General features: G+C 52.3%; 2 protein-coding genes across 7 annotated transcripts in view; both read right to left on the reverse strand.

The window, feature by feature from the left end:
• ARHGAP39 (Rho GTPase activating protein 39) overlaps positions 1-24,322 on the reverse strand; it is a 79,871-nt gene that overhangs the window by 3,870 nt on the left and 51,679 nt on the right. For 4 of the 6 annotated variants that reach the window (XM_061172136.1, XM_061172135.1, XM_061172134.1 and 1 more), the window contains exons 4-7: positions 18,548-18,631; positions 10,168-11,524; positions 7,780-8,341; positions 1,871-1,963 (exon numbers count right to left, since the gene is read on the reverse strand). In XM_061172136.1, coding sequence (XP_061028119.1) covers positions 1,871-1,963; positions 7,780-8,341; positions 10,168-11,524; positions 18,548-18,631 — 2,096 coding nt within the window. The remainder of the gene's footprint in view (positions 1-1,870; positions 1,964-7,779; positions 8,342-10,167; positions 11,525-18,547; positions 18,632-24,322) is intronic. The other 2 variants (XM_061172138.1, XM_061172137.1) reach the window with 1 other exon arrangement.
• LOC133077123 (autophagy protein 5-like) lies at positions 19,997-21,320 on the reverse strand. The gene has a single exon (XM_061171809.1). It carries the CDS (start codon positions 21,009-21,011, stop codon positions 20,364-20,366), a length of 648 nt encoding a protein of 215 aa, XP_061027792.1. The 5' UTR covers positions 21,012-21,320; the 3' UTR covers positions 19,997-20,363.

The following is a 24,322-nucleotide window of genomic DNA, read 5'->3' on the forward strand; positions in this document are numbered from 1 at the left end:
GTGAAAACCTTTTCATTTCTAGTTATCACAAAATACTTCTGTCATTATAACTGGTAAGTGGGTTCTGTTTTAGAGTAATCAAAATGAAAACAAACATTTCTTATAGCTGTTTAAACCCTGAAGAATCTGTTTCAGGTCCCTGGGGACCCACAGACCCAAACAGAGAATCCATCCTAGCTGCAGCTACCCATCAGCCAGCTTGGGACACAGCACTTGGAACCTTCCGCCATTGGCCCACATGGGCAAGCTCTTGGTTCAGGGAGAGTGGATGGTGCTCAAGCAAACGGGACCTGGGCTGCACCCTGAGCACCGGGAGCCCAGGGAGTGCTTGGCGGCACCTGCTCGCTTTCCCCATCCTGGGAGCATGCCCACCCCTCCCGTGGGTGACAGCCTCCTGTCCCTGGGCTTGGGGCCCGTGGGCAGACTCGCCCTGACCTCCTGTCACAGGGCTTCCTGGGGCCAAACCGGCCTCTCCAACAGGCTGTGATCTGAATATCCTTGGGCCACCACCTCACCTGGCGATTGTGCAGCCTTTCCAGGCCTTATTTCCTCTCTGTAGGATGGGGACAGGTGCCCATGAAGGGCTGACCTCAGTCTGGCATGGAGTGAGGGCTCAGTTGAGGGCTGCAGCTGCTGGAGTCCGAGCTTTCGTGGGCGGACCAGGGACTGAGGCCTCGTGTGCCTGGAGTCTCAGGGCTGGGGCACCTCTGCTGCCAGGGCACAGCCTCCTGGGCCAAGACTATGGGGTGTCTGCTGAGTGCCTGCAGCCAACCCAGGGAAACCCACCTGGTGCTGCGGGGGACTCTGGGTCCACTGCCCCGTTCTGGCCTTGCCAGGGCATGCTCCCACCCAGCGGAGAGACAGCGGCCCCCAGAGCAACTGACAAAGCAGCCCTCCCAGAGCCTCTGCTGCTGTGCCAGGTGCCCAGGCCAAGAGCCTCGAAGGCCGCTGGGTGTGGCCAGGACCTGCCACCTCTTGGCACGGACTCTGCTGGGTCCCGGGGGAACTAGCTCCCTCCTCTGACCCCCTCGGGGCTCCAACCACCCCCGGCCCACAGGAGCCTGCACTCTGTGCCCCCAGCCCCACCTCACTGCTGCATCGGGACTCCAGCGGATGGGCTCAGGCCGGAGCTCAAAGTTCCTTCCGCTCCTGTCCCCAAGGACAGGGGCCCAAGGGCGCCTGGGAATCCTGGATTGCGGCTGCCCCCCTTCTTCTGGTGAGGGTTACCATGTAGCCAGAGAGCTTCCCAGAGGAAGGGGTGCCAAGGGTGAGTCTCACAGGAAGAAGAGTGGGGCAAGTGTGGGTAACCAGGTACAGGTGGGATGGGGGCTGGTCCCAGGGCCCTGGTGCCAAGAAGGGAGGCTCATGGGACAGAAATGGACGGCTGGGTCTCCTGGCCAGGAGAGCACAGCCTTGGGCTAACAGGGTTTCTCTGGAGCTTGGGTGGGGGTGGGCTCCTGAGCCAGGGCCCAGGAGAAGAGCAGGGATGGGCTGTGCTGGGGGCCCCGGGGAAACAATGCCAGGCTTGGCCCCCAGCCCCAGCTGGAGGTCCGGGCTGGGGAGGCACCTGCCCACAGGGCACTCCCTCACTTAGGGGTGCCTCCAGCAGGCCCCTCCCCACTGAGAACCCAGCATGCACGTTGGAAATTGTTCTGAGCACCGTGGAGAAAGGCGCAGGGCAGGTGTGGCCTCTCCCAGGAGCCCTGTCGACGACCTGGGCTTCCAGCCCACTCAGGAGGAGACCTGATGGTTAGTGTCCACCCACTGTCCCCCCAGCCCAGAAGCGGTTAGAGAGAGGAGGCCAGGCGGCCGAGGCCGGAGAGCAGAGCCGTGCAGACGCAGCGCACAGCGGCCGCGGGAGAGGCCCTACCATCCGGCTCCTCAACATAAGGCTTGGGTTTCTTTCTCAACTTGGACTTCTTCTTAGAGTTCCTTTCCAGGAGCGCTTTCATGTGCTGTGTCACTGGGGAGCAAACAAAGCGTGAGGCCACAGAACACAAAGAGGAACACGTGCCCACACGGTCCCGCTCGGGACTGACCCTGGGTAGCTGGGAGGGCATTGCCCCAGCCTGCTGGACTCCTCGGAAGGAGATAGGCTGATGCCCCGCCAGAGGTGGAGGGGAGTCCTGGGCACAGGGGTGGGTGTGCGGGCACACCTGGGTCGTGTGGCTGGGGAGGTGCCAGGAACGTGCCCCTGGGCAGTGGGGAGAGGATGTGGTCAGCTCATGACCCGCTGGCCGACAGAAAGGCAGGGGTAGGGAGCCCCCTGAGAGGGCCGCAGCCCAGCCACCTAGTTCCTACGTGGCTGCGCTCCAGGGGCTGAGTGGGTGCTGAGCGAGAAAGGAGGGGCCTGGCTCCCCTCTCTGGCTGATCTGGGCACCCCCCCACACCCCGCACAAAATAACTCAGCGCTGTCGATGCGGACCCTCCATCCCCCCATCCCGTGCTCTGGAAGGAAGTCGAGGCACACAGCCCACACTGAGGTGGGATTCACGCTCCCCTCATGGTGGACCCTCTTACCTACATAAATTATTTGTAATTTTTTTTTCTTTCTTTCTTTATTTGGCCTCATTGTGTGGCATTCGGGGATCTTAGTTCCCCAACCAGGGATCGAACCCGCACCCCCTGCAGTGGAAGTGTGGAGTCTTAACCATTGGACCACCAGGGAAGTCCCATATTTGTAATTCTTCTGCATGGAAGAAGTCCCCTAACCCTAACCCTATATCTGTCTAATCATTTATATCAGTATGGGCTTAGGGATGTTCATTTTACGTTGTCAGGTTACAATTCAATATGACTTTATTCTGTTGCTCAAAGTGCTCCAGCTTTGGCCCCGGGGAGCTCTGTGTCCTGTGACCCGTGTCCTGTGACACACCCCATCGTCTCCCCTCTGGCACATCCTCCCTTCTGGCACTGCATCTTGTACATTCCCTACCCCAGCCTTAGAATCAGCTGTTTCTCCAAACAGCTCTGCTTCCTTTTAATGGAAAATGGTAGAAACCAAGAGCTGCGGGTCAGGTGTCCTCAATGCTACTGGGGTGTCATTGCTTCTAGGCCCTAGGCTGACAGGGCAAGGAAAGATACATGTGTATACTAGGTTGAAGAGACTCCCTTCTCTTCCAAGTTTTTTATCAGGAATGGAATGTTGGATTTTGTCAAATGCTTTTTCTACACTTATTGAGATGATCATATGGTTTTTTTTTACTCTGTTGATTGGCAAATTACATTGGTTGATTTTTGAATGTTAAACCAACTTTTCATTCCTTAGATAAACCCCACTTATTCAAGATGCATTATCCTTTTAACATATTCTTGGATTTAATTTGCTAAAATACGGTTCATTTTTGTCCTATGCTCATGAGGGATACTATCTGTGCTTCTTTTTCAAATTTTTGGTAATGTCCTTTTCTAATTTTGATATAGAGAGAATTGGGAAATATTCCCTCCACTTCAATTTTCTGAGTTAGTTGCTACACAAACAATGAAATATTTGATAGAATTCACTAGTGAAGCCATTTGGGCCTGGAATTTTCTTTGTGGGAAAGTTTCATAAAGTACCAATTTCTTTAATAGATATATGATTTTTCTGGTTATTTTTTATTGAGTGATCTTTGGTAGTTTGTGTCTTTCAAGGAATTTGTCCATTTCCTCTAAATTGTCATATTTACTGGCGTAATGTTGTTCATAATATTTCCTTACTATCCTTTTAACATCTGTTGAATCTGTAATGATATTATCTCTTATTCTTGATATTGGTAATTTATGTCTTCTTTGTGTCCTGGTTAGCCTGGCTGGAGGTTTATTAATTTTGTTGATCTTCTCAAGTAATCAGCTTTTTGTTTCCTGTTTTTCCACATCGTTTTTTCTATTTTCTCTTTCATTGATTTCTACTCTGATCATTATTTCCTTTCTTCTCCTTACTTTTTGGTATAATTTCCTCTCACTCTTTTTTTTTAAGTTTCTTAAAGTAGGAGCTGAGATAATTGATTTGAGATATTTCCTAATACAGACATTTAGGTGCCATAAATTTCCCTCTAAGTACTGCTTTAGCTGCATCACCCAAATTTTAATATGTTTTGTTTTCATTTTCTTTCAATTCAAAATACTTTGCACCTTCCTTTTTCATTTTTATTTGACCCATGGATTGTTCAGTAGTATGTTCTTTAGTTTCCAAATACTCAGGGATTTTCCAGATATCTTTGTGTTGCTGATTGCCAATTTAATTCCACTGTGGTTAGAGAACACACTTTCTATGACTCGCATTCTTTTTTTTTTTTTTTTTTTTTTTAGTATTTATTTATTTATTTTGGCTGTGCCGGGTCTTAGTTGCGGCATGTGGACTTCTCAGTTGCGGCACGTGGACTCTTAGTTGCGACATGCGTGTGGGCTCTACTTCCCTGGCCAGAGATCAAACCCGCACCCCCTGCGTTGGGAGTGTGGAGTCTTACCCACTGGACCACCAGGGAAGTCCCTATGACTCACTTTCTTTAACCTTTATTGAGACCTGTTTTATGGCTCAGAATATGGCCTATTTTGAAAAAGTGGCTGAGCTCTGAGTCCAGATGCTCTGGGTCCAGAGTCTTTAACTTTGCCTACTCCACTGTAGCTGCTCTGCTTCTTAAACAGACCTTCAACGAGTCCTTTTGTTTTCAGCTCCATGGTCGCTCCCACTTCCATACCACTGCTGGAGGAAGCTGGCTCCACCCACTGCTGCGCTTTTTAGGGCTTGCTACCTGCTTCGACTTGTCAGCTTCCCCACCACCTACTTGGGATCCACATTTCTTGGTCTGCCAAGTCAGTTTCCAGCCACTTGTCCGTGTGCTTTTCAGCTTCCAAAGCATAGTTGTTCTTCCTCTTCCATACTCTTTGTCCTGGTGGGTTTTAGTATTTTTTATTGTGGTAAATTATACGTAACATAAAATCTGCCATTTTAACCATTTTTAATTGTACAGTTCAGGGTATTAATTACATTCATATTACTGTGCAATTGTCACCACCATCCATCTCCAGCACTTCATCTCCCAAAATGAGAAGTCTGTACAAATCAAACAACTCTCCATTTCTCCCTCCCCGTAACCCATGGCACCCACCATTCTGTATGAATTTGACTACTCTAGGGACCTCATACAGTTACCTGTCTGATTCATGCAGTATTTGTCTTTTTGGGTCTGTCTTATTTCACTCAGCATAATGTTTTCAGGATTCATCTATGTTGTAGCCTGTGCCAGAATTTCCTTCCCTATTAGGCTGAATAATTCTATTATGTGTACAGATGACATTTTATTTATCTATTCATCCATCAATGGACACCTGGGCTGCTTTCTACCTCTTGGCTATTGTGAATATGCTGCTATGAACACGGATGTACAAATATCTGTTCATGCTCCTGCTTTCAGTTATTTTGGGTATATGCCCACAAGTGGAATTGCTGAATCCTATGATAATTCTATTTTTAATCTTTTGAGGAATTGCCATTCTGTTTTCCATAGTGGCTGCAGCATTTTACATTTCCTTGTGAGGTTTCTTTTTTTGCCTTTAAAGAATTCCTTCACTGTTCTTTTATCATGAGTTCAAGGTGGAATGCAAGTCAATGCACGTGTTCATCCTGCCATCTTCACCTGGAAGGCAGTGTCTTGCCGAAGGCGTGAAGGCACACGTGTCCCTCAGGGCCTGCGGCCTTCCAGTGTGCGCTTTCTGCAGCATCCCGGCGACGCCTGTGCTGACAGCATGCTTGGGGAAGTCCAGGGCAGACAAGCTGTGGAGTCACCTGGTGGTGGCTGGTACCAAGGTGTGACCACGTGCGAGCCGAGGCTAAGCCAGGGGGTGGGGTCACGTGAATTGGGGTTCACTGTGTGGTACCTTGTTCCCTCGGAGTGGTGACCACGCAGCAGATGTCACACACATGCTGGCAGATGAATCAAAAGCTTCTGAGGACAAGGCAGGCAGTGTGGTTCAGGGTGAGGCCCCACACACGGGAGCCAGCTCACCTCTGCTCCCGCTGGTGCTCCCAGGACGGACTGCATTTCCTTTTTCTAAGCACAGGCTAGGTCCTTCTGGGCTGATGGGGCCTGCCCTCCTGACTGGCAGCCAGCACCCATGTTCCTGACAGGGGCCAGTGGGAGGGAGATCGAGGCCTCTCCTCTGGGCTCAGTGATGAGCAGGGCCTGGCAGAAAATGCCCACCCAGGAGCTGGTCTCAGGGCTGGAGACAGGGCTTTGGCTGGAGGGCAACCCTGTGCCACAGATGTGAGACCAGATCCTACCGACACAGAACCCTGCTAGCGGGACCACACAGACCACCGGGGCCTCAAAACCACGGCTGCCAAGCTGAACCTCGGTTCTCTCAGTCTGGCTCCTACGGCACAGACACTAGGGCGAAAGTGCACTAACCTCCGTGCAAAACCGCAATGTCCTGCTGAACGATGGCCAGCTCTCCGTGGACGCCGCAGCCAGAGAGGGCGCAGCCTGGAGCCTCTGGCCTCTGTCCACTGCTCACTCACCGTCCACTCAGCAAGCACTCCTGGGGCCCCCAAGGGCTGCGTGCCGAGCGGTGGACACATACTTCCAAACCTCCAGCTCAGGCAGGGACGTTTCAAGACCTTTTTGGAAGAGGCTGAGGTGAACTATGAAGCCACTGGGGGCCCACCTGCTCCTGGGAAGGTCTGAGAAGACAGAGGCAGATCCAGGCTGCCCGCTTCATCCAGGGAGCCACCTGGGGAGACCCGTCTGCAGTGTTCGGTGATCCTGCTTCAAAAACTGCATGCCTGAGCAAAAATTTCATGGCTTCCAAGATCTGCCCCTAAACGGCTGGTGTGCTGGATGGTGCCTATGCTTCACACACCTTCCCCGGGCCCCCCACTGCCCTGCAGCCCTCGTCGCTGTGTGCACAGGCCTCAGCCCCCCACACCTGGGCTGGGGCAAAGCCCTGGCTAGACCAGCATGGATGGCCACTCCCACTGAGCAGTCTTTGGCACGGCAGACACTCACGAACACGGGGTGGCAGGCGGCCTGCTGCCCTGGCACGTGCTGCCGGCGGCTCCACCCCCACGTCACTCTGCCCAGCCCAAGGCGAGCACCGCCTGGCTGGCAGGACCGTGGGCCAGAGTCCTCCCCAAGGAAGGCCAGGCCGGGGCCCACGCAGACCTGACGCATGGCCTTCAGCAACCCCAGGCAGATGCAGCTCTGCACTCGGCCCCAGGCAGCCGTCAGCAGGCTGCTGTCCATGACGGTCCCAACCTCGGAACGCCTGAGGCAGCTCAGGGCCAGCTCAGCTCACAGCACCTCAACGGCCTGCTGGTCACCTCAGACCCAGTGCTGGGCCAGTGTGCCCACGTTCCCCACTGCTCTCAGAAGCCCTCCTGAGATGGCCACAAGGCATAGCGTGAGCCTGGCCAGGGCAAATGCTGTAAGTGCACACAGGCTGACTGGCCTCCCTGCCCTTGTCAGGCAGGGTGACCAGGATGGTAGCCTCAGAGTGGAGTGGATGCCGGCTGGCGGAGACATGGGTGCAATGGGTCCTCAAGCAGACCCCCACCTGTCAGCCCGTGGCCAGGGAGGGACCCTGTGCCACAACTGCCTGTGGCTCTTCTCAGGGCCTCAGTGCCGAGAAGGGGCTGCCTGAGGACCCCGCATCCCAGTGGAGGCCAAGGACGTGCCCCTCCGGGAGATGCTGTGTTTGTGTACCTGCTGCTGCCAGGTGCCACCCAGCGCAGACAGACACTCTAGCCGCAGCCTATACTTGAGCTGGTGGCAGAGCCCAGGGGTCCTGTCTGGGTCTTACCTTTGGTGTCGTTGACGGGGTCCATGTGCCGGTAGATGTAGCCCTCCAGGTAGGAGTGGAACTTGGGCGTGGGCGGGAAGAAGGCCAGGCAGATGGCCATGAGCTCCCAGCCGCGGGCCAGGCTCTCGAGGCGGAAGTTCTCGGTGGTCTGCCGGCACAGCTGGATGTAGAGCTCGTCCCGCAGGCCCTGCACACTCCAGCCCTTGGTGGCGATCTCCAGGGCCACGTGCAGCGGGTCAGCCTTGGCGCGCCGGTCGCCCATGTACATCTGGATCAGCTTGAAGACCTCACAGGCCTCCTTCTTCACGTGGCGGTCGCTGGTCACGATCATGGGCTTCTTGATGGACTCGCTGCTCCACGCCAGCATGTTGGCAATGGACACCTTCCGCCGGAAGAGGCCCTGTGTGTGTTTGTTGAAGTGCTTGGAGGCCCAGTTCTCGATGTCGGTCTCCGAGGACGGCTTGCGGAGCGTGAAGGTGGGGAACACGCAGCTGGCACTGGGCATCACGCTCCGGGTCTGCCGGCTGCTCTCGAACTGGGCGCAGGTGCCGAGGTCCTCAGACTGGGGAGGACAGGGGGGCTGTGAGGGGGTGGGGGCCCCACGTGACCCAGCCAGGTGAGAGGTGTGGCCCCCCTACCCCAAGCGGGCCCTGAAGCTGCGGGAGGAGAGAGGCCTGGGCGGGGTGGGGTGGGGTGAGGCCGGGCCTGGGCTCCCAGCTCTGCGCCTTGTACTGGTCTAACAGGGACCCAGAGAAGCCCTCCCTCTGACCTTTACCCTGCGGGCTCGGCCTCCGGGAGGTGCCTGCCCTGGTCCGGAGACCGAGGTTTGGGGGTGGCCAGCACGGGTCTGGGGGCAGGAGGGAGTCGCGCATGTGTCTCGTCAGCTTCTTGGGCTGCCGTAGCCCCAGGTGGGAGAGGGCCCGGGGACGCTGCATCCCCAGTGCTCACAGGGCTCTCCCCAGGCAGGGAGCTGGACCGTGCGTGGATGCAGGAAGGTGCTGCCTCCTACTGGCCTTGCTGTGGCTGTTTGGCTTCTGCTGGTTCAGATGGGAAGGGCAGCCCCACAAAGCAGCAGAAACCCCCAGATGCAACATTTGACAGAGAAACGCAAATGTCTCTGGGCCACAACGGCTGCACCCTTTTCCCCAACAAAGATAGCGTTGTAGTCTCGGGCATCGGGCAGAGTGATGCCATGCAGAGGGGCAGAGCCAGGCCTGAGAGGGCCGTGGGCTGCGGCCCTCCGCTCCCGTGATGCTGGGAAGGGAGAGCGTTGCCCCAAGCTGCCCCCTCCCCCCGCACCAACAGCCTCCACGTACCTGCACTCAGATAACAGCCCCTCACCCAATACTCTTTGGGGGCTCCCGTCCCCTCTGTCTGGGAGGTGGGCTCTTGTCCCCAAACCTGTGCTGGCCTCCCCAACCCTTGGTCTTGAAAGCAGGGAAGGCACCTCCCTGGGCAGCGCCAGGAGTGGACCTTGGTCAGGCCCTTGGAGCCCATGCGTCCTGCTGTCCAGGCCCCGCGCTGGGAGCCGGGTGCCCCAGGACACAGCTGTTCACACTCCACCTACCGCCCGCCCCCCCAACGCCTCTTCCTATCTGTCCTGATGTCCTCCTGTGTTACAAGCCACAGACAGAAACGCTGCTCTGAGCTCTCCCGTCTGGAGGAACACTAAGTGCCCTGGGGGATGCTGGCCACCTAAGATGCCGTAGTTCCTGGGCATGTCTTCCCCACCAGGACTGGGGGTGGACATGAGGCTCCTGACCCCGGGAGGCCCTGTGGCCACTGCCAGCTCTGAGCAGAGGCCAGGGCAGACCCTCAGCCTTGGCTTCAGGCAGGAGACTGGCGTGAAAGGTCAGGGACCAGGAGGTGAGAACCAGGGCACTGGGCCACACCAAGCCCTGGGCACCGTGCTCCTTGCACGCACCCGGGACAGAAGGTGCACATGGACCCCGAGGGCCTGATGGACGTCCAAGCCCAGCACTGAGCAGAGAAGACACCACAGGCTGGGCTTCTGCTTTGGCTCCAGCCGCAACGTGGGGTTCTGGGAGCCACCTGTGGCTTGCTGAGTGTGTCCTGGCCCCAGGCTCTGAGCCGCGCAAGGAGCGCCTGGTGCTCTACCTGCACAGCTCACCTGAGAGCCACTCACAGGTGGAAGAACAGAGGCTCAGGGCTCAGTGGGCAGGTGGCGGCCTCTGTGGCCTGGAATCAGGACATGGCCTCCAGCCCCCTGGTGACCTGGCAGCACTGCTGGGCCTTGCCAGCAGCCGAGGTAAGAGACCCCCGTGCTGGCAGAGACCTGGGGGGCGTCTACCGTCTGTCCTCACGCCTGCTGGGAACCGTGAAGCCTCACCACCCCTGCCCGGGGCCCGCCCGCGGCCTTGTCCCTACCTGAGAGGGGTGGAGGTAGGGCTCCGGGGAGGCCAGGCTGGTCTGCACAGAGACGCTCTTCTCGAGCAGGACCTGGGGGAAGGCGAGCCTATCCAAGGCGCCCCTCTGCCAGTGCTTGCTCTCCTGCTGGGCCAGCGCCTCATCCTCGCTGAAGGCGCGCACCACAGGCCCAGGCATGGGCAGCGGCACGGCCCCGTCGCTCTCGTAGCCCGAGCCGTCCTGCTGTGAGTCCCAGCTGCCCCTCTGCTTCATGTGCAAGTGGGCCTGCTGTGCCTCCCAGGCCAGCCGGGCCTGAGCCAGGAAGGGCTCGGCCTCGCCCCGGGTCCCGTCCCCCTCACCCGCCTCGCCCTCTGCACGCTTTGTGGGCGCCAGGCTGGGGCTGCACAGGGGCCGCTCCTCGCTCAGGGGCTGCTGGCCAAGCGGGTCGCGGTCCCCGGGGCCCTCGGTGGGCAGGGCGCTGGGGGCGTGGCACGCAGAGGGGTTCCTGCTCTTCCTCTTGCGTGTGCCGGGGGAGCAGCCCGTCGAGGACATGGTGTCCTGCTGGCTGAACCAGGACATGGCATCGTCCTGGGCCTGGGGCAGTGGCACGGGCGGCTGGGCGGACCGCAGCTCGGGCCCCTCCATGCTGCTGTAGTCCCCGGACGTGACCCCCAGGCGCTGGTCGCGCAGCAGGCAGGGGCTGGGCTGCAGGGAGAGGGAGCCGCCGCCTGGGTGGGGCGTGTACTTGTGCCTCGGGCCCGCGCGCAGCTTGGGACTGGAGCCGGCCTGCTCCACATACACCAGCTGGCGGACGTACTCCTTGCCGGCCGGGCTGTACTCCAGGCTCAGGTAGCGCTCGGGGCACTTCTGCCTGGTGAGCACCAGCTGCTGGTAGGGCGACGCGGAGGCCTGCTTGGGCGGCTTGCGGCTGGGAGACCGCCGAGGCGAGCCGGCCTGATAGCCCCCGCCGGCCTCAAACTGCACATCCATAGGGGGCTCGTCATAGATGGGGGCCTGGTACTCCACGGGGGGCTCTTCGTAGAGGGGGGGCTCGTAGGCATAACGCGGGGAGGACGGCTGAGAGTCGGCGGCGGGCTTGCGGGGCTGCGCCAGCAGTGGGGAGCAGCTCCCTAGCTCAGCCCTCTTCGGGAAGGGTGACGGCCTCCGCTCTGAGAAGAAGACAGGGCCGTCCGCGTCGGGGGTGAAGGTCTGTAGGCTGGGCGAGTGCTGTCCCCCGGAGGGTCTGCGGGAGCGACCCCCGGGCTGGCTGTCCAGGGGGTAGCCGTTGCCCTGGGGGGAGAGGAAGCTGGGCTCCCTGTCGGCAACTTTGACGAGCATGCGCTCCTTGGTGCCCGAGTTCCAGCGGAGCGAGGAGGTCCTGGGGGGGGCGGGGGGGCGGTGCAGTACAGGTTACCCGGGGAGGTCCTGGGGGGGCAGGTTACCCGGGGAGGTCCTGGGGGGGGCAGGTTACCCGGGGAGGTCCTGGGGGGGGCAGGTTACCCAGGGAGGTCCTTGGGGGGGCAGGTTACCCAGGGAGGTCCTGGGGGGGGCAGGTTACCTGAGGAGGTCCTGGGGGGGGCAGGTTACCCAGGGAGGTCCTGGGGGGGGCAGGTTACCCAGGGAGGTCCTTGGGGGGGCAGGTTACCTGAGGAGGTCCTTGGGGGGGCAGGTTACCCAGGGAGGTCCTGGGGGGGGCAGGTTACCCGGGGAGGTCCTTGGGGGGGCAGGTTACCTGAGGAGGTCCTGGGGGGGGCAGGTTACCTGGGGGAAGTCCTAGGGGGAACAGGTTACCGAGGAAAGGTGGAAATCTGACCCCTTTGCCAGCCTGGACCCATTACCCACCCAGTGACCTCATGAGTGTCTGAGGTCAGGGCCCAGAAGGCCTGGTCATTTCTCACTGTCCTCTTCACACCCGCCCCCCAGGGGCTGCAGGTTGTGGGGGCCTGGTGCCTACTGGGGCTCCCAGTAGCGAGCTGTGCACTTTTCATTGCTGAGGCCCTGACCTCTGGTCAGTGCAGCCTAGAGTAGCTGCCCTCCTGTCCTGGGAACTCCCCTCACACATTTCCCTGCAGCCTTCCCCTCTGGGGGCTCTCCTGATCCGGGAGCTTCCCCCAGACCCCAGCTGCTGCCCACGGCAACGCTCCCTGCCAGGGCCTCTGTGAGTGTCTCTGCTCTGGTCCCAGGCTAGAACCAGGCACAGAACTATTTCTGTTAGGAAGAGCCAGGAGGGGGACCTCCCAGAGGCCTCTCTGGCTTTGGAATCTATGAGTACTGCCCTGCAGGCCCGACTCCCGGGCTCAGCACCTGCCCCTGTTCCTACCAGGGGTGGCCAACACATCCCTTGTGCACCAGCATCTCAGGCCCTGGATTTCAACCACAGAGGCTCCTGTGAACTCCAAAAAGGCTAACTGCCCTCCTCTGACTGCCCACACACACAGTCGGCACTCTGCACCTGGACAGAGACGATAAAACTGTCCCCCAGTTCCTGGGAAAACCTGTATCAGGCTAAGGGAGAGCTGGGGAGCTGTGAGGCCCAAATCACGACCCCGCCACCGAGCGCGGGGGGCCACCCAAGACGCTCAGCCTCTTCTGAGCCTCACTTGCCTGGTGACATGAGTGACACTGCCCCTGGGGATACATGGACTTGACCACATGCCACATCTGCCCACTGAAGGTCTGCACCACGTCCCACAGCTGTACCAGCCATGACGGGCCAGACCAAGTCCCAGAGAGATGAGTGGGGCTCACCTCTGCCACCTGCTCCCCCACCCCAAGAGACTCCTGGCTGCTTTAAAGATTTTCTTTTTACATTTTTAAATTAATTAATTAATTAATTATTTGTTGGCTGCGTTGGGTCTTCGTTGCTGCGTGCGGGCTTTCTCTAGTTGCGGCAAGCCAGGGCTACTCTTCGTCGCGGTGCACGCGCTTCTCGTTGTGGTGGCTTCTCTTGTTGCGGAGCATGGGCTCTAGGCACGCGGGCTCAGTAGTTGTGGCTCGTGGGCTCAGTAGCTGTAGCTCGTGGGCTCTAGAGCGCAGGCTCAGTAGTTGTGGTGCACGGGCTTAGCTGCTCCGCGGCACGTGGGATCTTCCCGGACCAAGGCTCGAACCCGTGTCCCCTGCATTGGCAGGCAGATTCTTAACCGCTGTGCCACCGGGGAAGTCTCTTTTTACATTTAGTATTTGGAACATGTGCTTCAGTGTTTGGGATTCCCAGCACTTTTTCAATCTGTGGCCTGACATCTTTTATGATTTTTGGAAACCCTTGACCATATCTTTTCAGTATTACTTTTATCCCGTTTCCTGTCTCTCCTTTCCTGGGAATCAACTGCAGTCCTCTTCACTGTGTTCCATATGGTTTCAGGCTGTATTCTGTATTTTCCATCCTCTGGCCTCTCCACACAGATGTGTTCTTCTGATCTACCTTCTAATTTACTAATTTTGGGGTTTTTTTTAAAAACATTTTTAAAAATAAGTTTTATATATTTACATATTTATTTATTTATTTTTGGCTGCGTTGGGTCCTCGTTGCTGCGCGCAGACTTTCTCTAATTCCCTCGAGAGGGGGCTACTCTTCGTTGCAGTGCGCGGGCTTCTCATCGCTATGGCTTCTCTTGTTGTGGAGCACGGGCTCTAGGCGCACGGGCTTCAGTTGTTGTGGCATGTGGGCTCAGTAGTTGTGGCTCGTGGGCTCTAGAGCGGCAGGCTCAGTAGTTGTGGCACACGGGCTTAGTTGCTCCGTGGCATGTGGGATCTTCCCGGACCAGGGCTCGAACCCGTGTTCCCCTCATTGGCAGGTGGATTCTCAACCACTGCACCACCAGGGAAGCCCCTAATTTACTAATTTTCTATTCAGCTGTGTTTAAACTGTTCTTACACCCATCTATTGAGTTCTTAGTTTTTATTACTATATTTTTCAGTTCTAGAATATCTAATTCTTTTTTTTTAAGAGCACTTTTAGGTTCACAGCAAAATTGAGCAGAAAGTACAGAGATTTCCCATGTATCCCCTGCCCCAACTCATGCACAGCTTCCCCAGTTATCAACATCTCGCCATCGATGGTATATTTGTTGTAACTGATGGACCAACACTGACACATTATAATCGACCACTTAGTTTACCTTAGGGTTCACTCTTGGTGTTGTACATTCTGTGGGTTTGGACAAATGGATAATGACTTGTATCCACCATTATAGTATCATACAGAGCATTTTCATTACCTAAAACCCCCTGTGCTCTGTCTGTTCATCTCTCCCCCCAACCCCCGCCCCATCCCTGGCAACCACTGATCTTTTTATTGTCTCCATAGAAGCCAAATCTGTAGCCAAATCAATAAGCAAATCTTTGGCCTCTAAATAAGCCAATCTGAAAAGGCTACATACTATGATTCCAGAATGTCAGAGTCACAATCACGCAATGTGTAGCCTTTTCGTGTTGGCTTTAGTTGATGTGCATTTAAGGTTCCTCCATGTCTTTCCATGGCTGATAGCTCATTTCTTTTTAGTGCTGAGTAACCCCTTGTCTGGATGGATCACAGTTTATTTCTCTGTTCACCTACTGAAGGACATCTTGGTCATTTCCAAGTTTTGGCAACTATGAATAAAGCTGCTGTAAACATCTGTGGACAGGATTTGATTTGAACATAAAATTTCAGCTCCTTTCGGTAAATACCAAGGAGCACAACTGCCGAATCATTAGAGTATATTCAGTTTTATAAGAAACTGCCTGTCTTCCAAAGTGGCTGCACCACCATGCGTTCCCGCCAGCAATGAATGCGAGTTCCTGCGGCTCCACACCCTCACCTGCATCTGGCGTCCTAAGTGTCTGGAATAGGTGTGGAGTGGTATCTCGCTGTTGTTTTAATTTGCATTTCCCTGATGACAGATGATATGGAGCAGCTTTCATATGCTTATGTGTCATCGGTATATGTTCTCTGGTGAGGTGTCTGTTCAGGTGTTTGGCCCATTTTATTTTTATAAATTTACTTATTTATTTATTTATTTATGGCTGCATTGGCCCATTTTATTTTTTTTCATTTATCTATTTATTCATTCATTCATTCATTCATTTATGGCTGCATTGGCCCGTTTTATTTTATCTATTTGTTTATTTATGGCTGCATTGGGTCTTCACTGCTGCGCGCGGGCTTTCTCTAGCTGCAGCAGGCGGGGGCTACTCTTCACTGCAGTGCGCGGGCTTCTCATTGCAGTGGCTTCTCTTGTGGAGCATGGGCTCTAGGCGCGCGGGCTTCAATAGTTGTGGCGCACGGGCTTAGTTGCTCCGCGGCATGTGGGATCTTCCCGGACCAGGGCTTGAACCCATGTCCCCTGCACTGGCAGGTGGATTCTTAACCACTGCACCACTAGGGAAGTCCCTTTGGCCTATTTTAAAATCAGGTTGTTTTCTCACTGCTGGGTTTTGAGAGTTCTTTGTATATTTCAGATAACAGTCCTTTATCATTTGTGTCTTTTGCAAACGTTTTCTCCCAGTCTATGGCTTGTCTGCTCATTCGCTTGACACTGTCTTTTGCAGAACAGAAATTTTTAATTTTAATGAAGTCCGGCTTATCAACTGTTTCTTTCATGAATCATGCCTCCGATGTTGTACCTAAAAAGTCACTGCCAAACCCAAGGTCACCTGGGTTTTCTCCTCCGTTACCTTCTAGGAGTTAGTTTTGTGTTTTACATTTAGGTCTGTGATCCATTTTGAGTTAATTTCCATGAAGGGTGTAAGGAACGTGTCCAGATTCATTTTCTTGCCTGTGAACGTTCAGTTGTTCCAGCACCATCTGTTGAAGAGACCATCTTTGCTCCGTTGCATTGCCTTTGCCCCTTTGTCAAAGATTAGTTGACTATATTTATGGGGGTCTATTGGTTGTTTCTCCAGTCTATTCTATTTATCTGTCTATTCTTTTACCAATATCACACGGTCTTGATAATGGTAGCTTTATAGTAAGTCTTGAACTCGGGTAGTATTACTCCTCCAACTTTGTTCTCCTTGAATATTGTGTAGGCTGTTCTGGATCTTCTGCCTCTCCATAGAAATTTTTTTTTTTAAACATCTTTATTGGAATATAATTGCTTTACAATGGTGTGTTATCCATAGAAATTTTATTATCACTTTGTCAATATCCACGGAATAACCTGCTGGGATGCTGAGATTGCATTGAATATATAGATCAAGTTGGGAAGAACTGACATCTTCCTCCATTTATTTAGTTCTTCCTTGATACCTTTCATCAGAATTTTATAGCTTTTCTCATATAGATTTTGCACATATTTTGTTAGATTTATACCTATTTCATTTTGGGGGATACTAATGTAAATGCTATTGAATTTAACTTCAAATTCCACTTGTTCATTGCTAGTATATAGGAAAGCAATTGACTTTTGTATATTTAGCTTATACCCTACAACCTTGCTATAATCACTTAGTTCTAGGAGTTTGTCAATTCTTTAGGATTTTCTACATAGATGATCATGTGATCTGTAGACAAAGACAGTTTTATTTTTTCCTTCCCAATCTGTATACCTTTTATTTCTTTTTCTTGTGTTACTGCATTAGCAAGGACTTCCAATACGATGCTGAAAAGCAGAGGTCAGAAGGGAAACCCTTGTCTTGCTCCTGGTCTTAGCGGGAAAGCTTTGAGCTTCTCACTACTAAGTATGATGTTAGCTGTAAATTTTTCATAGATATTCTTCATCAGGTTAAGGAAGTTCCTCTCTAGTTCCTAGTTTACTGAGGGTTTTTTTTTTTTTTTTTAATCATGAATGGGTGTTGGATTTTTGCCAAATGCTTTTTCTGCATCGGCTGATATGATCATGGATTTTTCTTCTTTGGCCTATTGATGTAATGGAGTATACTGATTCTCAAATGTTGAACCAACCTTGCATACCTAGGATAAATCCCACTTGGTCATGGTGTGTAATTCTTTCTGTACAGTGGTGGATTTGATTTGCTAATATTTTGTTGAGGATTTTTATATCCATGTTCATGACAGAGACTGGTCTGTAATTTTCTTTTCTTGTAATGTGTTTTTCTGATTTTGGTATTAGGGTAATACTGACCTCATAGGATGAGTTAGGAAGTATTCCCTCTGCTTCTATCCTTTGAAAGAGACTGTAGAGAACTGGTATAATTTCTTCCATAAATGTTTGGTAGAACTCACCAGTGAACCCAACCCATCTGGGCCTGGTCCTTTCTGTTTTGGAAGATTATTAATTATTGATTCAACTTCTTTAACAGATGTAGACCTATTCAGATTGTCTATTTCTTGTTATATGAGTTTTGGCAGATTGTGTCTTTTAAAGAATTGGTTTATTTCACCTAGGTTATCAAGTCTGTGTGCACAGAGTTGTTCATGGCATCCCTGTATTTTATTTTTTTTTCGGCCACGCGGTTTGCGGGATCCTAGTTCCCTGACCAAGGATCGAACCTGGGCCCTCAGCAGTGAAGGCGCAGAGTCCCAACCACTGGACCGCCAGGGAATTCCCTGTATTTTCTTTTTAATGTCCAAGGAATCTGCAGTGATATCGCTTCTTCCATTCCTGATATTAATAATTTGTGTCCTTTCTCTCTTTTTCTTAGACTGGCTAGTGCTTATTGGTTTTATTCATCATTTCAAAGAACCAGGTTTTCATTTCATTGATTTTTTTCCATTAATTTCCTATTTCAATTTCATTAATTTCTGCTCTAATTTTTAATATCTATCTTTTCTTCTGCTTACTTTGTACTTAATTTGCTCATCTTCTCCTAGTTTCCGAGAATGAAAACTTGGATGATTGATTTTAGATCTTTCTTCTTTTCTAATATATGCACTCACTGATATAAATTTCCCTCTAAGTACTGCCTTTATCACACCCCACAAATTTTAAGTTGTGTTTTCATTTTTATTCAGTTCAAAATATTTAAGAATTTCTCTTGAGATTTCTTCTTTGACCCATGTGTTATTCAGATGTGTGTTGTTTAACCTGCAAGTATTTGGGGGTTTTCCAGCTTTCTTTCTGTTACTGATTTCTAGTTTAATTCCATTGTGGTCTGAGAGCAGATACTGTATTATTTCTTTTCTTTTAAATTTGTTAAGCTGTGTTTTATGGCCTAGAATGTGATCTATCTTGATGAAATTATTTGATTTGGAAAAACTGCCATTTAATATCTTGTACAAATGAATCATATTTATTAAAGTGAGTGTCTGATAACTCCAAAATATAGATCTCCGGTGGGTCTGTTTCTATCATCTGTTTTTGTTTCTAATCAGTCCTGGCTGGGGCAGGGCCCTGCATGCTGTGCACGCCCAGCTGGTTGCTTCCTGCCGAGCCAGACTCTCCTCCAGCTCACCGAAGAGCTGCCAGGAAAACCACCCCCGGGTCAGGAGACAGGGCCAAACCTGAGGCAGGGGCCCTACCTGCAGTGGAGAAGGCGGCCATCCGCGCTGTAATCCCGGTAAATGTCATAGTCGTTCCCAAGGAGACCTCCTGAAGGCAAAGAACTGAAACGCAGCAAAGTGAAAAGGAGACGTGAACAAAAGTGCAACCATTTAGAAACACGATACATCCAAAATAACACGCCTTTCTTTCACTTTTCAGAATGTGGGTGCTGTCCTTTTAGTTTCTCATCCACAGCTCCTGCCCACAAAGTCGTCCCCTTCATCTGGTCTGAGTATTTCTTGTGCCCTCACCAACCCCCCCCCGGGTGCCTGGAACGTGGCCTGGATTGAACGGACTGGAGGCCCGCCGCCCTCCTACAGGGACAGCCCACTACGGCCCAGGTCCACCTCAGAGCTGGGGCTCCGGCCGATGAGCTCCGGCTGGGCCTGGGCCGGGGCTGGAACCCGAGGCAGGTGAGGCAGACACACTTCTGCTCCCACAGGGCTCACACTCCGGGTGCAGTCCACTGCAGAACGAACCAGAACCTCAGGCCGCTGCAGGACCAGACCGGAAACAGCTCCAGGGATGGCTCTCTGGGGGGGGTGCGTCTGAGCTGTGGACAGGAAAGTGGGCCCGCAAGGGGGCTGAGCTGGGCATAGCCTGGGAACAGGAAGAGGCCACTGTGCTGAGACGCAGCGGGTGGTGAGGAGGGGGACACAGAGGGGCTCGGGCCAGGCCACCAGGCCCCATGGGCTGGCCACGCCAGGAAGCCTGCACACCCCTTCAGGTCAGGGGGCAGCTAACTACAGCCTGTGGGCCACATCCAGCCTGCTGCCTGTTTTTGTATAGCAGGTGAGCTAAGAATGGTTTATATATTAAAATTTTTTTGTGTGTGAAACGTGAAAACTACACGAGATTCAAATTCCGGTGTCCGTCAGGAACACGACATGGGAACACAGTCCCATTCGCTCATCTGCAACAGTGACATGCGTGGCCACGGCAGAGACCACAGGAGGTGCTTGCATCACTCAGCGTGGCGCAGGCCCAGCGATGCAGCTGCAACTCATCGGCCTGAGTGCCACACGCATGGCCGACCCATGACATTTCACTGACGCTTTTACTACCCTGCCTACCCACAAAGCCACGCCATGAAGAGAGTGGGCCTGTACTGTTATGCCTTTCAGGCGCGGTGGCATGCGGGCTCTTTTTTTTTTTTTATGTTATTAAATGACAAAACATATTTAGAGGCTTTATTTAAAAATGTCTCACTGTTCATTATCAAAGTTACAAGATTGCATACAAATAGACAGACTGTAAACATAGGAAATTTTCATTAAGGAAAGGTGGGTTTACTGTAATTTGATCTTTTACAAAAAATTACTGAAAGCTATTGATAACAGAATTTCTCTTTTACTTTCTTAAGTCTAATTCTCCTGAAAATTAAACCAGTGTTTCCACTCCCTCGAGCTAAAGTTCAACCATGGTCACCTTAGGAAATACCCCTGTTTATTTGTTAATCAGAAATACAAATTGAGTGGCACATATTTCCATTTTCTTCTTAGGCCAAAGGCTTCAGCTTCATTATATTTTACAAGAAAACAGAAGACTTGCAGTGGTCCTGTAAAGTCTTTCATGTCGCAGCTGAGGTTTAACGACGGCAGCGGAGGAAAGCAGTGGTGATGCAAAGTAAGACCAGCCCAAGTGCCCTTATCTGACATGGAATCTTTTTCCTGTTTGGCTTGTAGCAGTGTTTCTGGTCAGGTTGCCTCCACCAAACCTGACTGAAGCAGAAAGGTGACATGCTCTGGTAAATCCTGTTTAAGGGTGATACCGTTCAAGCAAATGGTTGATCCTTCAATCTGTTGGTTGCGGGATGATACTAATATGAAGAAAATTATCCGGGTAGCTCAGATGTTCACTCAGCCACTGCAAAGGTGTTTCCAACATTGGTTCAATTCCATGAATCATCACTTGATTCTTTTTTTCCCCATCTTCAGGAGCAACTGCAGAAGGACAGACTTCTTTGAGGAGATCTCCTAGTGTATGCAATTGGCCATCTGTAGCCACAGGACAAAAAAGCTTCCGAATGAAAGGCCGTTCAGTTGTTTGGTATATTCTAAAAGGGATGTAACGAAATCCATTTTCCTCTGCAGGATATTCCATGAGTTTCCGATTGATGGCCCAAAACTGGTCAAATCTGTCATTTTGTAAACCCATCCAGAGTTGCTTGTGATCTTTTTTCTGCATTTCATTGATTACTTGACTTTTGTGCTTTAAAGCATCTGCTTCTTTCACACAAGACATAAAATGAGCTTCAATTACATCCTTAGATGGACAATGCAGAAGGTCCTTTTCTGGAAAACTCTTAAAATGTACTGTGATGTTCCAAGGAAGAGCTGAACCTGATGCAAGAAGATCAAAGAGCAAACCAATCGGATAATGCCATTTCAGTGGTGTGCCTTCGTATTCAAACCATATCTCACTAACGTCTTCTTGTCTCATAACCTTCTCAAAGTGCTTTTTCACTTTGTCAGTTACCAACGTCAAATAACTTAACTCTTGGCAAAAGCAAATAATATGGTTCTGCCTCCCGTTCAGTTATCTCATCCTGATAGAGGGTGAAGCAAGTTGGAATTCGTCCAAACCACACATCTCGAAGCACATCTTTGTCATCTGTCATTCTTCCAGTGGTTAAAGCAGTACACATAGGCTAAATTCTTTTCCAGCCAAAGCCAAACAGAAGCTCAGGCTTCTCCTCCGCCTTCCTGCACCGGTGAGGACGCTCGGGTCTCGGGCTCTGGCTGGGCGGCGGCGGAAAGCGCCAGACACACTGTCCCGCAGAGATGCACCAGACTGGCCATGCGGGCTCTTTGCTGCTGGGTTGGTAGGACACACAGCCCTGCTGGAAGCACTGCAATGTCCCAATGTGCACAACAGTCAGAGCCCGAAATGGAAATCTCATCGCAGCAGAATTACTTCACAGAATGAAAATGAAAAGGACCCTTACACCAAGTAAGCTCCCAAGTGGCTCATTTGTTAGCCAAGCAAGGAAAGCAAGGAATGCTGTTCACCAATGATGAGTTTATTAAATTGTGTTGACTGCAGCAGCTGAAGTTATGTGTCCAGAGCAAATAAACCTGCTTCAGACTATCAGCCTCTTGGCACGGACAGAGTCTTGAAGAGTCAAGGAGACAGTGAGAGCAGCAGCCAAGGACCAGAGGGTCCCTGGGCTCCGGAGGGCCGCACGTTCCCGACACTGCTCTGCAGCTGCTACTTCACGCAAGCAGTCAACACTGAGTTTGAAGTGACTGAGGAATTGGCCTCTATGAATCATCTCTGTGGAGCAACTACAGCTGAAATTACTGCCAAAGAAGCTGAGAAAACACCTAATTCAGTCCAACCTGAAGTGGAATCTGCTAAGATGTGTTAACAACTGATCATGCTAAAACACACGTGTCAGAAGAGGCTCAGCTGGGAACCCACAAGGCCCGCACAGGGTGGGTGTTTAAGGGTACGCACCGTACCCTTCACTGGCAGGTGCTCTGCAGAACACACCAAACCCATCACGAGTCATGAGACAGCAGCATCGGCTGAGAACTTCCTCTGCTCTCCTGGACTTTGCCATCACCAGTTCCATGGATTTTTGTCAGAAATAGAAGCGAAACATCCTGACTTGACCTACTACACAACAGTTTAACAGCTTGAAAGGGGAAAGTTTTACTGCCGTTTTTTAAAAAATTCACGACCTAGACTGAAATTTCTGTTTGAGAAAAACCTCTACTCGACTACTATCATCAAACATTGAATGTGAGGGTTTTTTTCAGATTTGAGAATGTTTCTCAATGAATTCAACCTAAAATTATAAGGCAAGCAGAGCTTACATGAGATACCAAGATTGCAGTAGAGTCATCTTGACGACAGTGAACGTCTGAGTCACAAATAATATCAGGTTGTTTTATCATCTCCTTCCCGTGCCACAAAAATTAAAACAAGAAGCAAGATCTCCATTCCCACACAGTTTTGCAGCAGAGATATTTTCTGAGCTCAAACTACTGGTGAACCTCAGAGGTACTGCAGGTTTAGTCCCAGACCACTACAATAAAGCCAGTCACATGAACGTTCTGGTATCTCAGTGCAAACAAAAGTTATGTTTACACTATACTGTAGTCCATGCAATAGCCACCTGGGTTTTCTGAGGAATCTGAACTCTAGGACTTAAATGATAGAAGAAAAGCCCACAACTAGCTAAGATGCTCTTAAATACAGAGGAGACAGGGACGCTTCCTAGCACACACGAGGCTTGGGTGGTGCCGAGAGAGCAGACTGACGGCGCGGTAGGGAGAGAAGGTGGCGTGTGGCGCGGGTGGGCCGGGGAGGAGACAGAACGAGGATCCTTCTGGCCCCACACGAAGGTGGCACCAGGCAGACCTAGGCCTCCACATGGAAGAGAAAACTATAAAGTTAACACAAGACATATAAGCGAATACCTCTGGGCCTAGGCCAAGAAAGAACTTTCTAAGCAAAACATTAAAAACAAACCACGGGCTTCCCTGGTGGCGCAGTGGTTAAGAATCCGCCTGGCAATGCAGGGGACACGGGTTCGAGCCCCGGTCCGGGAAGATCCCACATGCCGCGGAGCAACTAAGCTCGTGCGCCACAACTACTGAGCCTGCGCTCTAGAGCCCGCGAGCCACAACTACTGAGCCTGCACGCCGCAACTACTGAAGCCCGTGCGCCTAGAGCCCGTGCTACGCAACAAGAGAAGCAGCTGCAATGAGAAGCCCGCGCACCGCGATGAAGAGCAGTCCCCGCTCACCTCGCCGCAACTTGAGAAACCCGTGCACAGCAACGAAGACCCAACGCAGCCAAAAATAAACAAATTTATTATTAAAAAAAAAGAAAAAGAAAACAAACCATAAGGCGAAAATAATGGCAAATTTGGTTGCGTCAACATCAAGGACACCAGGGACCAGTCAGCAGGCATGCTGGGGGCACTGGTGAGGAGCTGAGCCCTGGGGTCCACGAGGGCTCCTGCACACTGAACAGTCAGCCAGCAGCTTCAGAAGAAAGTGTGCAAAAGGCAGAAGCAGCCGATTCACATCTGCGAGATTCTGCCTGACCAGATCTGCTGGGTAAGCCCGGTCCAGGGCCACCCTGCCGGTCACTCACCCCAAACGCTCCCACCCGGGCCCCGGGCACAGAGGAGGAGGTGCAGGGCTGCCCCGGGCTGCAGGGTGCACGCAGCTTAAGAGCAGTGTTCTGCGGCGGGGAGCACAGCCCACAGCCCCCCATGCACAGGAACACGCTGGGCGGTGGACGCACGCATGGAGCAGTTTGGGGACGACGCAGGAAGAAGGATGACAGGAAGAGCCTGGGCCTGGAGGATACGAGGATGGTAAATCACATCCTCTCGCCGTATCAGGGATCCCCAGGAAGCACCCCCGCAACCATCCCGCCAGACCAAGGACAGGTGCTGGAATGGGTGAAGCATGACCCTAACCCTATAGGTTACTGATGAGAAACACACCTAAAGTACATGGGAAAGGACTGCCGTTCAGAGGCAAATACTAACCACGGAGAAACTGGCAGACGCTAGTTCCAAAGCACACTTCAAGGCAGAAAACATCAGCAGGTAAACAACATAACGACAAAGGAAAAACGCATCAGGACACCTAACTGCAAATCTATGCGCAGCCGATCCACAGCGTCCACACACAGGCAGCAGCAATGCGAGACAGGAAGGAGGGACAGACCAATTCCACCGTCTGGGGAGACTTTACCTCTCAGAATCGATAGATCAGGTAGACAAAAAA

Source organism: Eubalaena glacialis, chromosome 17 (genome assembly GCF_028564815.1).
Source record: "Eubalaena glacialis isolate mEubGla1 chromosome 17, mEubGla1.1.hap2.+ XY, whole genome shotgun sequence".
Classification (NCBI taxonomy): Eukaryota; Metazoa; Chordata; class Mammalia; order Artiodactyla; family Balaenidae; genus Eubalaena; species Eubalaena glacialis.